Here is an 18,481-nt window from a genome sequence, read left to right as displayed (position 1 = left end):
CTGAGGAGGAGGAAGAGCGGTGGCGGCGGCGCTCCGCGGGGCGAGATGCGACCAGCGCGGGTCGGTGGCTGCGCAGTCCCCGCAGGTGCGGCCGCAGCTCGGGGCTGGCCCGCCGAACCCCCTCCCCTCCCCGGGCCGGGCACGGGGCCGGGGCAGGGGAGGCGCGGCGGGGCCCGCCCGGATCGGGGCCGCCGGGCAGGGCCCTGCTCCCCGCCGCCCCCGCCCGCCTCCCCCGTCCTTCCCCCAACATGAACTTCACGTAGTTACCGGAGTTACGGCAGCGGCGCCGTCTGCTGCGAGGAGAAGCGAGACAGGCAGGACAGCAGCGGGCGGCCCCTTGCCGGGCCCGGGGCTGCCGCTTCCACTCCCCCCCCAGCCCGCCTCCTCCTCCCGGGTGCAAAGTATTGCAGCCCCCCGACAGTGAGTCCAGGAGCGAGGCTCAACTTCGGTGCCGGCCAGCGCCGGGTCCCCCGCTCCGGGCACGCCGTCCCCCGGCCCCGGGGAGGAAGCAGGTCCCGGCACCGCCGAGTTGCCAAAGCGGCGGTGGGGTCGGGGGCTGGCGGCGGGCAGGGCTGTTCCCCTCCCCGGCAGAGTTTCAGTCACTTGGTAGTTTCTCTGGGCATCGCGGAGTTGGGGGGGAGGAGGAGGAGATCTTACTTCCTGTGTGTTCGATCGTTTGGGTGGTTGGTGCGGTTGTGGTTTTTTTTTTTTTTTGGGGGGGGGGGGGTGGCTCAGCTCTGAAAACGTCCCCGGCTTCCTCGCTCCTCCCCTGGAGAGCAAACCGGTGTGCACTGAGGAGGGAGGAGAAAGGGGTTGAGTGTGTGCATGTGAGTGTGTGTGTAGGGGGAAAGACGAGGAGAGGGGGAGGGGGGTGGAAAAAAAAAAAAAAAATCTCCAGCCCTCCCAAGTTGCGGCTCCTCCGAGCGAGCCCGTCCGTACCCGGGGCGGGGGGGGGCAGCTCGGCGGGCAGAGGGGAGCCCGTCCCCCGGCCGCCCCCCCCCGCCACCCGTGCGCACACGGCCGGGATGCGCCCCCCGGGCCTCTAAAGCTCTGTGTTTATTGATGTGTCGTCCCGTGTGTCCCCCCCACCCCGCTCTCCTCCCCACCCCTCTGCCCAGGTTGGAGGAGGGTTTAAAAGGCAGGTGTGTCGGAGGCCGCTCGCCATGTCCAGATCCGGGGACAGGACCTCCACCTTCGACCCCAGCCACAGCGACAACCTGCTGCACGGCCTCAACCTGCTCTGGAGGAAGCAGCTCTTCTGCGACGTGACCCTGACGGCCCAGGGCCAGCAGTTCCACTGCCACAAGGCCGTGCTGGCCTCCTGCTCCCAGTACTTCCGATCCCTCTTCTCCAGCGGCGGCGGGAGCGGCGGGCACCCTCACGCCTTGGGGCTGGGACCCGGCGCCCAGGACGGGCTGGGGGGCCCGCCGAAGGAGCCGCCGCCACCGCAGCCGCAGGAGGAGCCCGGCACCCCGTCCTCTTCCCCGGAGGACAAACTGCTGGCCAGCCCGCGGGCCATCAACAACCTGGTGTTGCAGGGCTGCTCGTCCATCGGGCTGCGGCTGGTGCTGGAGTACCTGTACACGGCCAACGTGACCCTCTCGCTGGACACAGTGGAAGAGGTGCTGTCGGTCAGCAAGATCCTGCACATCCCGCAGGTCACCAAGCTGTGCGTGCAGTTCCTCAACGACCAGATCTCGGTGCAGAACTACAAGCAGGTGTGCAAGATCGCCGCCCTGCACGGCCTGGAGGAGACCAAGAAGCTGGCCAACAAGTACCTGGTGGAGGACGTGCTGCTGCTCAACTTCGAGGAGATGCGCGCCCTGCTCGACTCGCTGCCCCCCCCCGTCGAGTCGGAGCTGGCGCTCTTCCAGATGTCCGTGCTCTGGCTGGAGCACGACCGGGAGACCCGCATGCAGTACGCCCCGGACCTGATGAAGCGCCTTCGCTTCGCCCTCATCCCGGCGCCGGAGCTGGTGGAGCGGGTCCAGTCGGTGGATTTCATGCGCACCGACCCCGTCTGCCAGAAGCTGCTGCTGGACGCCATGAACTACCACCTGATGCCCTTCAGGCAGCACTGCCGGCAGAGCCTGGCCAGCAGGTGAGGGGGGCGGCGGGGAGGGGGGACGTTTCCTCACAGACGGCTCCTGGCCGCGGGAGGCTGGGGGAGCGGGGAGTCCCCGCAGGGCGCGGGGCCGAGGCGGCGCCGGGCAGGGACCCCGCGGGGTCGGGCCGGGCGCCCCCCGGCGGGGCAGGGAGCGGCGCGGCGGCTGCGGCCGGGCCGGGCGGCAGGAGCCCGCCCGCGGCAGCGGCCGGAGGGGGGCGGCGGGGCCGATCTGCCCGCCCCCAGCACCGCCAAACTTTTCGTCCCCTCCCCTCCGCTTGGCGGGGCCGCTGCGGCCGGGGGCGGGGGGGGTGGCGGTTGGCGCCGCGCAGCGCCCGGCCGGCCGCTGGCCCTTGGTTGCGCGGAGAGGCGGCCCGGCCCGGGGCGCCCAGGCGGCGCTGAGGGCGCGGGGCCGGACCCCCGGCAGGGCCGCGGCGGGGACGGAGGCCGCGTACGAGGGCGAGAGGCCTCCTCGGAGGCGGCGGCGGGGGCCTCCCGGGGCGTGGGCCCCTGGGCAGCCCAGGCGGGGAGGCCGTGCCCGCCCGGCTCCCCGGCGGGCTGGCGGCGATCGCAGCTCCCTCAGCCGTCACGCCTGGTCCGTGGGGCTAAGACGTGAACATGAGGGACCCCGGGCCCTGGGAACCTGTTGTTCTGTATAATAATTATTTATTATAGGCCATATTTATTTATTTACTTTCCCGCGATGTTACTTTGAACAAGGAGTTGCATCTTCAGGTTTTTTTAAGCTCTAATATTCAAGTCATAAACCTAATTAGTTATTTTCATAAATAACCGCGTTATTTGTGCGCTTCCTGGTACACTTGGTATTTGGGTGATGTCCATAGCGTGCATGGAAACTTGTGACTTCATACCCCTTACATCTACGACATGTCAGTTATTTTCATTTGATAATGTAATGAATCTTGATGTCAGAGATTGACAATATAAGGTTGGTATTAGGAACTGAAAGCACAGCGTGTAGTTTAATGAGCAGTAAATATACCCAAAATGAAGGGGGTATTTATTTTTTGTCTTTTAAAATACGTTTATACTTCATTTCATTCAAAAATTGAAAGATAATACCATCTTCCAAGTACAGTAGCACAGTAGCGTAGAAATCAAAGCACACTTTGGTAATTCAGCTTTTTAACTAATAGGTGCATATTATTAATGACTTAGGAGCAAGGAAAACTAGTGTGTTATTATATATTTTATATAATACGCTCTGTTAGCATTAATGTATTCTTTGTATCTTCATGTAATAGGTACCCCGATGATTTAACTTTGAAAATGCTGTGGCTTCTTTTATTATCTCTGGCTAGTGCCTCTGTTAGTGTTTTGTTGTGCTTATCACCTTGCTGTCTAACCGACTCTCACTCCGAAATCCTACAATAAAGAACAAATAGCAGTGTTTTGCAGTGTAGAGTATTTTTGAGACGCTGCCGTTGCAGCTGGTCCGTACCCTTTGCATTTCAATATTCAAAACTGTTGACTGTCAAAAATGCAAACCCCACCACCTCCTTCTCAGTGGCGATTCTGCATGCCGCCGGGGGCATGCCTGTGCTCGTGTCCTGGTGGATTGCTGAGATACCAGCTGGCTTGGTTCAGTGAAGATACCTTCCAGCTTCACTGGTCCATGTCATTTGAAGGATATGTAGTGGTGTTCTGACCACTGAATGCTTACAAGTGTCATGGACGCTGCAAGAATCTGATACCTCTGGTGCTGGGAGCTGCCTCTCCCTGTAAGCAGGACTGTACACAAAAGGGACACACTTTCAGTAGACCTAGATTAGATTCTAAGTTGCGCTTACTTAATGACTTACAGGGGACTCCACATAGCTCAAACACCACGTTTTTTGTTTGTAATAGGTTTGCATGTCTGTGAAGACAGTGGTATTTCAGAGACCCCTAACTGTAGTGGATGAAAATGTGCTGTCACCTTCTCGACTTCAATGTGTGTTTAATGACAGTGTCATAACTAGCTTCTCTTGATTGGGCTCTTCAGTGGTGGTGAAATCGGACCAAAACCATTTAGATTTTTTTTGTTTATAAGCAGGCATTAGAACTTGCTCAAAATGTTAACATTGGAGATGTTGAAATGCTCTGTGATAGAGAATACAATCGGTATATTTTCATTTTGGGTCTCGAATGATGCTCCTGGGAATTTGTGAGGGTCACGAAGCCCTGTCTTTGAATCTTAATCGCTTTAAGATTTCATCAGGCTACCTAAGTGCCTTCTTAAACATGAATGAAGAAACAAAATAAACATACCTAGCACTACAGAGATTTCCAGACTTGTCCTTCCTGTTACTCAGTTTCTTTAAAGCTGCAGTGACAGGTGTCACTCAGTAAAATTTTATCTTAAGGAAGAAAATCTGCAAAGAGTTTCTTAAGTTACAGAAGGAAATCTTAAAAGTAACTAACAGTTAAGTACGTGTGCAAATAGATTAAAAATATTAGACAGAAAAGGACTTTAAAACTTTGCTTTTTCTATGAGCAATGGTGACCTTGGTAATTTGGAATTTAAAGTTTAATGAAAGGTCATTCACAAATGATTCACATGTCTTTAGAAAGAGATTAACTATTCCTCCTGTGTAATATATACTGCATGGTACAGTATGGGTCAGTGAGAAATACAAGCAGCACAGTGCCATAGCCACCTGCTTACTGCGTACTGAAGAAATAAGGAGAATCGCACTCAGAATTAGAACTTGCCAATAATTTTTCTGCATTTTTAAAACAAATTATTTTTTTTGTAACACATTACTTAAAGTGTGTACTCATATGTACGTACATATCCATATGCACACTGCCACTTTGGAGTACTTTGGAATTGGGGCTGTGTATATTTCTTAAGCAAAATGAGTGTAATGGAAAGCTTGAAATACAGTGATTCTCCTCTGAAATGTAACTGTAAAAATAGCACCAGTTCTTATTTTTTATGTGGTAAATCACATGTGCTCACTTTTCTGATGAACACAAGTTTTTGCTCTTGTCAGGGCTGGAGGAAAGCAATTTTGGATCTTAAGAGCCAGTCTGCGCACTGTGAATGGAGTTATTTATAAAGCTTGTGCTACAAATGCAGGTCCTACAGCACAAGTGACGCTGGGGCTAGAAGGCATCCGGGTTGTCTTTTGTGCCTCAGCGAAAAACACTATTTACCTCCAGGGAGAGCAGATTTTTTTTTTTTTTCATGAAATTTCCTGAAAGAAGGTAACACTTGAGTGCCCTCCTGCATTTTTGCAAAAATTATTTTTCCAAGTGCAGCAACTAAACGATCATCGTTTAAAAAGTTGAGGAATGACGTTCCTGACTTGTGAACCTTGCCATGCACTCAGAGGTTTAGGACTTTACCACGGGGGGTGGGTGTTTTGGCTCTGATCTGGAATTTAATCAGGTGCTCAATTCTAAGCAAGTTAGTAAATCTGTTGACTTTGATCTCCCTTTTTGAGGTTAATGCTGGAGCTCTCCGGCCTCTGTGATCCTCACCTACAGTAGGGCCTCAGCGCACACAAGCTGCTGTTAAAGCCTCTTGAGGCACAGTCAGTTTTGCCATCAGTAGGAAAAATCCCAGTTGATTTCAGCATGGAGTGAATCAGGCCCATTACAGTGACCATGAACATCAGACATTTGTATGTCCCTGAGAGACACAGGTAACTCTGTGCTGTGTCATGTTTTCTGTCCTTCTGGGAAGAAAATGCATTTAGATAGAGGAGCGTTCATCTTCCAGTTATTTATTTGACTCTCGGGACTTCACCAGAGTATTGAGTTGAATAAAATGCCTCTGTGCTTTATTGTGTAATATAATATATTTTATACAATACACGTTATGTGTTTCCAGTTTTTAAAAAGGTCTGGGTTAGAGCATTACCGTGTTGCTGGAAAGAATTTCACTTTTAAAGATGAGTGAGCTAGTGAGAATTATTATTGCTTCCATGTTTACTTGCAGCAATGAAAATGGTTAAAAACACATCACTGCTATGAGACGCTGAGCTTTTAACTTTAATTTTGCTTGTACTAATGCACAATATAGCTGTAGACAGAGACCGGAGCATTATGGAAAAAATATTTAAATTATGGGACTTCTTATTAAATGTTTTTACGTAAATATTGCTGCTTTTTTTTATAGAATATTCCCATGATTGTATGGTTCCGCTTACCTGCAACTATTTACAATGGCTTCTGTTCCAGACAGAGATGCAAAGATAGGCTGGGTGGGGAGAAGCAGCCCCTTACGGCCTGGGAGTTGTTTGTCGGCTGCAGGACACATGCAGCTCTGCTCAACATCCATAGGCGTGTGGGCTGGTTTGCTGGCAGAGCAGCAGGTAGATGTCCGTACAGCTGCATCAGGTACCTGAAGGCAGAGGGGAGTGAGGAAAGTGAAGCTGAGAGAGGACAATGCAGAAAAAGAAAGGAACTGAGGTAGCCCAGGGGAAAAACAGGACGTAAGTAGCGGAAGCAAAGAAGTACAAATGAGTGAAAAGGGGAGAGAAGAGCACTTTTGAAGGGAGAAAAGTGAAAGAATAGGATACCACACAGGAAAGGAGACAAGCAGAACAAAAAAAGACCTTGGCAGATAAGAGAGGGAATGAAGCGAAAGAGAAAAAAAACCCTAATTTTTAGCAGAAACAGCGTCTGTTGTCAATAACAGCTGAGCATTTCAGTTTCTGGTAAAGCTATTTCAGATGTGGGGGAGGAAAAATGGATGGGGATTGAGGAACCGACCTGAAATTCGAGAAGTCGTGGGCAAGAAATATGGAGTTAAAAAAGAGAAAAAAGGAAAATAAAAAGACAAAGAGATAAGAAGGCTAAGCCTGACTGTGCTGTTTCCTGGGTTCAGTGAAGTCCCAGCATTCACAAACCCAGCTGCTTTTCTATACTTTTGTTCCCTGGACTATTAGACCTTGGGGAGATTAGAAGTGCAAATTCTAGTCTTGCTGAAATTAATTATAGGGGGTTTTATTTTTCTTTAATTTCAGGGAAGAGAGGGTGTCATCCACACTGTTTAGTGTTACGTAATTTTAGTGAAAGTGACAGTAAATTAAACAGTGACAACTGATGAAGATGATATGACCAGTTTTCACTCAGTAGGAAGGTGGTAACTGTTGAAGAAGGAAAATGTAAAGTGCTGAACAATGTGAGATGCTAACATTTATGTGGAAGACATATACCCAGTTTTACTTTATACAGAGGAGATTAAAAATTTGAAGAATCCTTGGCAATTAAACGATTTCCTTCTTGCATACACTATTTGCCTGCAAATCTCACAGGATGTAGTTTGATTTGACTTGTTTTTCTACTGAGATTTCTGTAGGATATCAGTAGGGCATGTTTGATGGTTGTAAAAATTTGCTTGTTTTTCACTGAAATACATTGTTGTGTGTTCTACTGACAGCTGCTTGCCTGTCCCTTTGTGATCCTGACACCAATATTTGTATTTTTAACTAATATTCATTCTCATGGTTAATTGCAAGTGAGAAATATTTCAGACCCCAAATCAACATTCGGATAAAAAACATACCTTAAAATGTATGTGAATTGATTATTAACATTTGCATTACGGTGTGGATGAAGTGAATGTGAGGCTCCAGTTTATTTTAGTGGGCTTTGGATCGGGTATTATGTGCCCGAATTAATATCAGGAAATTGTACCTGTGCCAGGACTCTCTCAGCTGAACTGCAGAAGGAAGACTGACACATTAGAAGCTGTGGGCAAATGAACCACAGACCTGTAGTCAGTTTAATCCTGGTTAGTCTCACCTACTTGCCTTTCTTGCCTTATGTGCATTCATTTGCCTCTAGAGACAGGCTAGTGCTGAAGTGTAAGTGGAGAAATGTTGAGTATCCAAGAGAGAAGGAGGCTTGGAGCTCAGGTTAGGGTCAGAGGCAGCACTCTTCTCCTAAAAGGACTGCTGTGGGTCAGGAAAGTCCTTGGGAGCCTTCTTAAAGACATCTACGTCCTGGCTGGTAAAATCCTTGAGGGCTGCGGTGGCATAGGTGATAACCAATTCCTTGACCCGGTTATAGTACTTGTTAGGACAAACATAATTTATGAAGGGCATTTAGTGGCCTTTCTTATGGGCAACCATCTTTCCAACAGCTGTAGATGAAGAAGGGGTGCCAAGGACCATGTGCAGGTACTTTTCTTCCCCTGCCAGCCAGTGTCCTGGTCGGCGGTACTAGTTGGGATAATCTCCTTTGTAAACTGCCAGCCCCTCCTGATTTATGTCCTTAGGCGACACATGGTCCCAGTACCTCCAGCACCTTCCCCACCTCCTGCCCTCTTTTGTTCCAGAACTTCAGTTCCTCAAAATCCCCTACTTCAAAGCCTTTTGGTCATCCAGAATAACTCATTTTCCCTTACCAGCCTGCCTCACAGGCTCCTCCTTGCTCCCAGGCCACTCTGCCAGATAGGGCTCTTCCCGAGATCCAGCCTATCTGAACTTCACCTCCACCTGTTCCTTCTCTTGAATCCTCTGCTGCCATGGCCCCTGGCCCCTTGGTGCCCCTTCCACCAGGCTCCCTTCTTCACCCACACCAATGCTGACTGCTCCAGACCTCTCAGCTTGGGTCTCCGGAGGCTACTACAGCTGCTTGGGCTGTGCTGCTCCTTGGCTTTCTGTCACCCTGCCCCTTCTACCGCTTGAAGCAGCTTCAAGTATCTGCATCTCCTTGTCCAAACTCTTTTTCCAAGAGGGGAAATCTTCCACTGGATTTCAAGGTGCCTTGTTCTAGAGGGAAAATTAAGTTAAAAAAGATAATCTTACTAAGCTGCTCAAACTGAGGATGAAGAGCCTGGGAAAACGGGAGCTTCTTCCTCAAAAGCAAAATCCCCCTTTCCACCACCTGCAACTGTCTGTGCAGCTCCTTACAAATCGTGTAGGTACCTAAAAGAATGGAGTTGTCTCCCATGAGGTCGTGGGCTATTCTTGCCCATGCTTGGGCAGCACAATCCAGGACTGTCGTGTCAGGGAGAATGTAAGTCACAGGTGGTACAGAGTCTCGTGGATAAGGAAGTTCCCTCTCAAACAAAGTCCTCCTGGTATGAGTTATATTACACTTAGGGTGTACCTTTTACAAATGGAGTGTGCTGTAGGATCACAGTGAGCATCACACACACCTGTCTTGGCTGCCTGTGTGTCCTATCTGAGGCTTCTCTGTTCACTCTTTGCCTGATGTGCATCCCCTTCACGTGGAGAGAGGAGGTAGAAAGAAAGGAGAGGGTCTTTGAAGGCATGTTGTGGCCTGGAGTCACCATAATTTTTTCCTTATGGGAGAAGAATACGGAGATTCTGACTCTGTAACTGCTGAGTGGTAAATGGAACAGAGCTGAGACAGTGTAATTGTTTGGATTTGTACTTGAAGAAAGAGTACAGCGAGCCTTGGGGACAAGAGGAGTGAGGAGAGCAAACGTAGAACACAAAATCAACAGAAAATAGTTGAGCGGGAAAAAAGCTTTGGTTCTGTTAAACTCACGTTATGGAAGAAATCATCATAATGTGTGAAAACACTGTTTTATCTTTTCAAACAGCTCCTGCTTTCTAAAAATCAGAGCAGTTGTCTAAATGATAGCAAAGTTTGTTATCCTTTGCAAAGTATATCCTGCATAGATTGAGCAGGAAGTTAATAGGAATCCTGAATTAAAGTTTTGAGCTGGATTTCACTGCTCTGTAAACATTTCTCTTGTTGATTTTGTTGAAACAGATCCTGTCTGGTATTACAGGTTTACCAAAGGGCCATCTAAAGAAATTAAATATGTGAAGCTGATATTCATTAGTAGATACTTTCTGGCATAATTTTTCATATTTGCTGCCTCCCTGAAATTTTCTTTAAAGACCGTCATGCCTAGTACTTAGTCGTCAACGCTTCTTGCTGTATTCTTGGAAAGCAGACAATAAACTTTGAGCAAATATTATCAGCTGCCAAGTTGAGTGGAAGTGGACGGTTCGCAATGAAACTGGAAGTAAGTAGAAGTTAGTGCCACAGTTGGTTCTTCCTGCGTTCCCTGACTGCTGCCTCCTTCTAAGAAAAAAAAAGCAGTCGAAAAGGTAACCAGTCATAGTTTGGGTGAGACAGCAGCAAGTTGTGTTTCTTCTCCTTGGTTTCCTAAGGAAACGAAGCCTTAGCTGGGGAGAACACAGCCTCTGATGCAGAGATATCCTGTCATCATGGGCATATAGAATTAAACAAAAAAAAAGGACCTTCTTCAATTTTCACAGTCTGAAAATCAAAAAGAAAACTTGATTGAAACGTCCTAGGGGAAAAATGAGGATTTGACCACCCTGAAGCCTTCTATAAACATTTCCTTTTTACCGTCTGTGTCTAAAACAAACGAAAAGTCCCACAAAAGCAAACAAACAAACCCCAAAACAAAAACAACAGAAACAAACTAACAAAAAACCAAGCAGGTGGGGAAGGGAAAGCAAATTGCAAAAGCATCCAGCTTTGGCATTGTCTTTAGTTTTATTTTTAAAAGTGCTCAGGATCAAGGGAGTTTCTTTAAGGTTTTTCAGAACTTCCAAGTATATGGAAAATCAGTTGTTCGCATAGTTTTGCCAATAAGATTCATGACATGGGAGGTTTTGTGACTCATTTACCAACATAAGCTTTGCTAGTAAAATTCCTTTGATCCAAATCACTTACAATGTTTCAGACAGTCACTGTGTGGTTCGTAAGGATATCTTCAGCATTCAGATCTCAGTGAGACTTGTTTTCAAATGATCTGTTTGTGTAGATATTGTCACTATAGAAGTACTGTTCATGATCTCACATAGGCAACACTTCAATTAAAGCCTGTATCATACTATAAGGAACAAGCATTGTGTATGAATACAGCAACCTTGGCAGGACTCTGTATGGGAAAGCTACTGAGCATCTTTCTGGGGAGCTGTACCAGTCTCCTGTCAACGTGAAGAATAAGCTGGTAATACAGGGAGACAAAGATGAAAAGGACATTCCTGTGTGTTCCTCCCAAAGGAACACTGGTGGTAGATGCCACTCTTCCAGGATAGTTGCCCATCCCTGAGCTGCCTATTAGCTCAGAGGCTTTTATGCCAAAAGGAGGGGACATTGCCTTTAAAAATCTTCCAGCTAAAAGAATACTCTAACTCTTGAATGTTTGCTTAGAGACCATTCCAAATTAGAAATGGCAGAAAGAAAAATTTGATATTCAAAGCTCCATACAGATTATAAGTTATTTTGATATAGGGGATGGAAAATCATCTGGCAAATGTAGTAATAAAGGAAACATGAACTTGTCAGGTAACTTTGCAACAATTGAGTGTGGCCTGTTAGACAAAAGGTTCACTTACCCTTAGGCTTCTGCTTTTCAGATAGAGGCAAAAAGGAAAGATTGTTGGAGCAAACAGTGACTTTCCTTTTTTTTTCTATGCATTTATTTAAAAAAAAAATTGGACAAAAAAAATTCTAATAGATTCAGAGGACAAAGCCAACAATCAATGTCTGCAGCAAATCATTCCAAACTTAGTGTTTATATTGCTAAACTTCAGTCTGTCAGTGGTCAGCAAAATGTGTTAAATGAGCGGGAGAGCGGGTGTCTCTTGGGCATCACCAGACCTCTTCGGTGAACATTACGGTGAGCTCTGCTGCAAAGAAAACTTGTGCTTGGGGCCTTCTGCTAAGCATGCAGTAAAGTGAATTATAAGACTGGTTGTCAGGTATAGTATTAATAGAAAGTTTTTTCACATTCTTTCAAGTGTGCCTTGCGCAATAGGTGTGCCATAGAAGACTCGGAAAAATTTGTTCATAAAGCAACATTCATACACTCAGCATATTTTTGAACATATTTTGAACCTAAGAACTAAATAATTGCTTGGTCATAATTCACAAGAGACCTCCACGTGCTTTAGGTTTTGACAAAATTGAGATATTCTTTTAGGTCTGTATTTTGCCCATAAGAAGAAAGATATTCCTGGTGGGTCAGAGTTTCAGCAGACGTCTGACCTCCAGGACTTGGTCTGGTAACTGTGAGGGCTCATATCCTTCCCCTGGCAGTGCTATAGGGTTAAGAAGAGATTCTAGATGGCTATTCACCTATAGGTTGTGATGTCCATTAATTCATTTATTGTGATAACAAAACCTTGCAAAATTTCTCCATCCAAAATAATTTTTACATAGTGTCTTCTGGCTTTCATCAAGTTCATAGTTAAATTCCTGGATAATGATACTTTCTATCTATTAAACATGTGTTGCTGGTCATGGCTGTCTTTGCAGTCAACTGCGGAAGCCAAAATCCATTGAAATAAACAGTTTTCATGTGACAGTTTTGTTGCACTGAAATGCCTATCCAGAAGTGGGGAAGGTGACTGTCAAAGATCTCATCACATGTTCTGTGATGGCAAAACAGTTTCTTCAGTCACGGGTAAATGGATGCCTGCAGCATCAGTTCAGATTTGCAGACTGCAACTAGATTCTCCGTTAAATTTTTGTTGGACACAACGCTCCTTCAGATGCTTTTGTAGAAGAAAAAGGTTGCTAAGGACTGTTGTGGTTTCCGAAGATTAGGTTAAGTCTTTAGAGTTAACAAACAAAAGGTCTTCAACTGAACTGCTGATTGAGACAGTGTATTTATGTCTTTGTTACCTTGACATCAGTATCTAAACCTCACTGCAACATTTTGGTTAATAGGGCCACTTTTTCTGACATTCTTGCTACTTCTTATTTTGGCAGTACCACTATGTGTCAGCCACCTGTTTCTCAGATCCTTTGATGTAATGAGATTTGTGGATTTAAGTAAAATTCACCACTCATTCACCTGCTCTTGCTGGATCTGGACTGGTCGTCCGGCTGTTTTTGTTTGCGCCTGAGTTCAGTGAGCCAAGGCCTGAACTTCAGTTTGGCTCTGCTGCATTTGAGGTCAGCACTCGAGCAGGAGCGAGGCATCCCATGTCTGTGAGGCCCCTGGTCTGAACAGCCACCTCGCTCGCTCCATAATCAAAGCCATGGTGATAACCTGTATTTAAAGAGAATCGGTTATCCAGATTTTTTGTTTTATTATAGCCCTGAGTTAAGAGGTAAGTATAGTTGGATCGTCTTTTTTTTATTATTGTTTACCATGATCACCTGTATGTCTAAGATGCACCTCTCTTACTGATATGTAACACTACACTGAATGCATTAAGAACCACAGGACTACCACTTCATCGTTGTATTCTTTCTATTTCTTTGCATTCACTAATACGAAGGGGAGCTTTATTGCATTGTTTAAAAACCGGAAGAGTCTGGAGCAAACCCGTTGTTTGAGGCTTGTTTTCTTGCCAGCCTTGGTAGAATGAACTTCGACTAATTGCCCAGATAAGGAAAACCCATCAGTGCAAGTTTGATGGATATGCTAATAAACAATGTACAGTAAGAGTATTTCCCATTCATGCATTTTCCATTAACATGAGATCATCAAGGTTGCAAAAGAGCTTTGGGTAGGAGTGGTTGTCAGGAGTGTTGAGGTCTGTTTCTGTCTTTTCTGCTGATACCTTATGAGTTGATAATCTCTCTTGGGCTCAGCATCTTGCCCTGTGTATTCACAGTTAGTTTAGACTATGGGCTAGTGACCTGAGTTTTAGAGCTGATGCACATCTGCTGCTACCTTTGAAGTGAGTAGGATTTAGGTATGTTGATGGGTATTCAACATATCTGAAAATGAAGCCACTTGCATGAGTTATTGAATTCCGAGTTTGGTGTGCCTGAAGGAAATTATACAAGTTTGAAAACATTGACTTTAAAATACACTTTGGTTTCCAGTTTTCCAAGTAGACAAAATAAATTTCCCATCACATGGGGTACCCAGGAACTTAATTAAGGTGAATTAATTGGTTTAGAATCTTTACAGAACAAGATCTGTAAAGTGTGTGTGTAATAATAACAGCAACGTGTATGTTCATCAGTGAGAACTTGAGTTTTGTATTCCAGGTATAAGAAATGCTTTCAGAATAAAATATGGATAAGTTTATCTCAGCTTTTTGCCATGACATCAGCCTGCCAGGTCATGGTTAACATTATTTTAGCCTTCCCTGACCACGACCCACAACTGTTAATTGAACATGAGATGATAATAATAGCCTTGCTAGGGGTACTGTGAACCACAGTATGTAACTGAATAGTATATTACACTGTGAAATAAGGACTATGAAAAGGGAGTGTTTCAGATACAATGCACAGCATTTCACGTGGTAATGTTGAGTTAGCCGAACAGCAAACATGTAGTAAAGCAAGAAAAGGAGAAACTTCACCTCGCTAAGGTATTACACATATTTCTAAATCCTTCATTGTAGTGTTTCACTGAATTACATTTTTATTAATATTTGGAAAAGTCTTCTGCATATAAGCAGTGATCATTTCCATGTCTTTCGTATTTTAGAATGTATTTTAATATTTTAACAGTATTACTTGGTGAAATATGAAACACAAATATGATGTAATAGAGAATTTTTTTTTCAATACCTAAAATGTAGCAGTTCACACCAAAACTTAAAAAGAAGAATTGGCTCCAAGAGAACACATCAGTTTAAAACATGCATATCTTTAGTAACTGTATTATCTTTACTTGGTTCACTGAGAGAGCTTTCAAGATAGACTAATTAGATACTTTGGGTAAAAGAACCCACCTCTTCTTAGCCATGTGAGAGTTCCCTGTGCATTTGGTGGAGACTCTGCTGGCTATTAAGCTCCTGTTAAACTTTTTATTAAGGGCTTCTGTTCATGCAACTTCCCATTTTAAACGTGTAAAATAATAAATATTTTTTAAACATTCCCATGTAGCAGTGCTGCTCCATCTCAAGAAACAGTAGCTTCTCAGATTGTTTAGCTGAAAAAGTAATGTTAAGGATAGTTGCAGCTGCCAAAGTCTGGAAACTCGGAGTTACATCTGACATTTCATTCTTCACTTTAGCTATTGAGCCTTGGCCATTCGTTGGTATTTCACAGTGCTTTGGAGTTAGAAGGGAGTTTTACAGATGAAAGATGAAAATCAAAATAAACTCCTTTATCAAGCAAACCTTGCAAGGGCATTCTGAATTTTACAATACACAGGGAGTTGATTGTGATATAACATACAATACAAGAGGGTTGGAATAAACAATTTATTCTCTATCGTTAGGGATGACCATGCATAACTGACTTATGGCTCTGGTTTGCTCTGCCACTTGTTACGTGTTCAGTCATCCCTAACTTCATACCAAAAATAGTTTATCATACTCCTGTGTTGCATAGTTTTTATCAAGTGTTCTCTCATTAAAAACTTTACTGGGTAGATTTAACGTTTCCAGATGCTGGCAATGCTTCTGAAAAGCTTTGCCCAGAGCTTGGTCTCACTGAATGGAGTTGGTGCTGACAGTGATCGCGAGACGGTTCCTGATATCCTGCACAGATGTAGTCTGGTGGGCAGGTAACCATCATCATTTGACAGTACGTAGCAGGTTCGGTGCAGAGGTCCAAGGCTGGCTTGGCAGAAAGATTGAAGGACTCCAGGGGCTCCCCCCAAGTTGGGAGCAAAGCAGGGGGGTAGGACAGCAATGGGAGAATGTCACAGTGTCACTGCTGCCCCTGCAGTGAGGGCTTCATTTCCTTCCCTGTCAATTCAGGACCTTCCCTGGGCCCTAAAGCCATTCAAAACCAAACAAGGCCATCAGCCAGATAATTCCCTGGCCATCCTTGGGACAGATGTCTCTACAGTCTGTAGTTGTCTTTTGGATAGGCATTTTAAAATGTTTTATTCCTAAACATTTTATATATTGAGCCTTCAGCTGCCTGCTCCCTCCCTGAAGGAGGTTACTTTTGGGTAGTGCGTGTCTACAGCACAACCTCGATCGTTTTGCCCGGTCTTCACAAGAGAGGACAGAATCCTGATACAAATGGAAGTTGTTGGGTCCCTGACGCTCATTCTAGGTAGCAGGTGGAGCTAAGCCGCTGGTGTGCCTTGGTAGTAAAGCACCTGCTGCCAGAGTGCACTGCTGAGCTTGGAGCTCCTGGGCAGTGGTTTGACCCTGCCATGCGTAGTTGGGGTAGTGGGCTTTGGTTTGTGGCATTCTGTACCTTTCTTGGTGAGGAGCGTTTGCTGCAGACTGACACACAGGCTGCTGCAGCGGTGTTGTTGCGCTTGGAAAAAAATGTTAGTGCTTGACAAGGGTGCTTTCCATCAAATGCATGGTCCCCCTGCACATTCATTTGTATCGATGCGTGTTTTCTGGGCTACGTCACCTGCCTACTAAACAGGAACATTTTGAGCACAGACCTTTATTTCAGTGTTATCACACCCAAGCTTAGTATAACTGATGAAAGTTCAATTATATGTGAAGTGACTATTAAAGCATCAGGGCTCATCTGGGGGTCTGGGCCTCCCCTCCCCTTTTCGCTTACAATTGTGCTTAATCCCTTAATGTTGCAAAGAAATCGTACATTCATCAGGTGGAGCGTTGGAGGCCGGGGTGCAGATAACCGCTTTTACTGCCTATGAGACATTGCAGTCCTGTTCTTAAGAACTGCCAGGCAGATTGGGAATCACGGTCACGGTTAATAGCAGCGAATTGCCAGCTCTTGATGGGTGGGTAGTCACTCCTTTCAGTGGTTGCCCCCTGGGGGAGAAGGTAGAAAAACAGAGGGAGGGAATTAGAGTGACTTTGCACAGTTGAGCAGGTTCATGCCGCTGGATCAGTGGCAAGCATTGGCAGGGCTCCACTCTGGGGAGGCTCACAACAACATCACAGTCTCATTTTTACCAATTGGTGTTGCTATAGCCAGTGGTGCACAGGGGGAGAGCAAAGAGAAGGAGGGGAAGCTTGCGGGGGGAGAGGGAAAGCAAGAGTCTGGACTAAATTAAACAAACAAAAGTGCTTGTAAGTAGCATCTAACCCATAGCCATTAGCCCAGTGCTGCTAATTGTACTAAACAGTATATCTGAAGTTCAGTGTGTGATTAAAGAGTTGGCTCACAAACTCTCTGCATAACCTTAATTTTTTCAAGGTTCTTTGAGTGTAGAATGGCTTATAATAATGATTTTGACTAATACGATTTTTGACATGCAACTTTAATGCTTAACCTTAGTACAACTCCAGAGCATTTCATGTGTATTCAGCTGTAAAGAGTGATGATTTAAAGGGATAATATAAGAAAAAGGTCGTTCTAGAATGAACCTCTAACAAATTGCATAAAGGAAGCTTATTATTCCATGAGTAGAGAGATATGCAGCTTTTCTGATCATTTTTCTGCTTGGTTCAAAAAATTGTTGAGACATGATTGGGGAAAGAAACACAAAAAAATGAAATAGAAAACTGCAAGCAGTGAACATTCTTTTGATGGTTATGATTTTGTTGCCACTAAAAATACTCCTCAGTAATGTGGTTGTTCATCTTTCCTCTTGTTTTGGGTGAAGAATTCGCTCCAATAAGAAAATGCTGTTATTGGTTGGAGGATTGCCTCCCGGACCTGACCGGCTACCCAGCAATTTGGTTCAGTATTATGATGATGAAAAGAAGACGTGGAAAATACTGACAAGTAAGTGGTTTATTTTGGTACAGTTGTCTTGATGAATTTAAAAACATGGTTAATCAAATTAGACACTTTATTGATTTGTTTCTCTTCAGAGATTTGTTTATGTATCACAAGGGTCTTCACAATGGAGCAATAAATTGAGATTGTAGAAGATGCTAATTTTATAATAGGATAGGCCTAAATTAACATTGGCTTAAAATCATTCCAGTAAGTTTTTTAAGTCAACTTGTAAGTCTTTCTTACTGCAACATGAATACATGCATATTTATGTACATATGAATAAAATCTGGTTTAGGAAAAAAAAAAGACAGTGTTCGAGACAGTTTTCTCCGAGTCAGATCACTGGTAAGGCACAGTACTAGAGCACACCTTTGTTTCTCTTTTGCATTTTCATTCCCTTCTTCCAGCTTTATCTGTTGTCCACAATCATTAAAGAAAGGTTTCCTCTGTACTGCTCTGCATCCATTGCTGACAGAAGCCTTGGTGAAATATATCAGCTACAGCAAATGGTGCACAGAGGCTCCTATCACAAAATTATTTCCCACCTTCTTTTAAAGGTTGATTGTGTTTTAGAGTAAGTATTTTGCCTTGAGCGTAGAGATTTGGAACTTATTGTTATGTTGGTTGCGATTCCCAGTCCGAGTTGGTCATGGAATCAAATCATAGCTTCTTGAGTGCAGCAGGCTGTGTGTGCATTAGTCCCCTTGTGGCTAAACTGGCTGCATTGGTCAATAAAACTAAATTTTAACTGTCAAAATTGCCCAAAGCAGTATAGATAAAATAATAAATGAGCAATTTTGATCCATAAATCAAAGCCATACTTCTGAAACTGGACAGCTGGTAAAACCTGGATTTCCTAATACATCTGCTCTTTTT

The 18,481-nt window shown here is 45.1% G+C and overlaps 1 protein-coding gene across 1 annotated transcript in view; it reads left to right on the top strand.

The window, feature by feature from the left end:
* The first annotated feature begins 1,163 nt into the window (after positions 1-1,163).
* Positions 1,164-18,481, top strand: part of KLHL14 (kelch like family member 14) — a 61,490-nt gene continuing 44,172 nt past the window's right edge. The window contains exons 1-2 of the mRNA XM_065629664.1: positions 1,164-2,101; positions 17,487-17,608. Of these exons, the coding sequence (XP_065485736.1) occupies positions 1,164-2,101; positions 17,487-17,608 (1,060 nt within the window). The remainder of the gene's footprint in view (positions 2,102-17,486; positions 17,609-18,481) is intronic.

This window comes from Caloenas nicobarica, chromosome 2 (assembly GCF_036013445.1).
Source record: "Caloenas nicobarica isolate bCalNic1 chromosome 2, bCalNic1.hap1, whole genome shotgun sequence".
Taxonomy (NCBI): Eukaryota; Metazoa; Chordata; class Aves; order Columbiformes; family Columbidae; genus Caloenas; species Caloenas nicobarica.
This window is presented reverse-complemented; position numbering and strand designations above follow the sequence as displayed.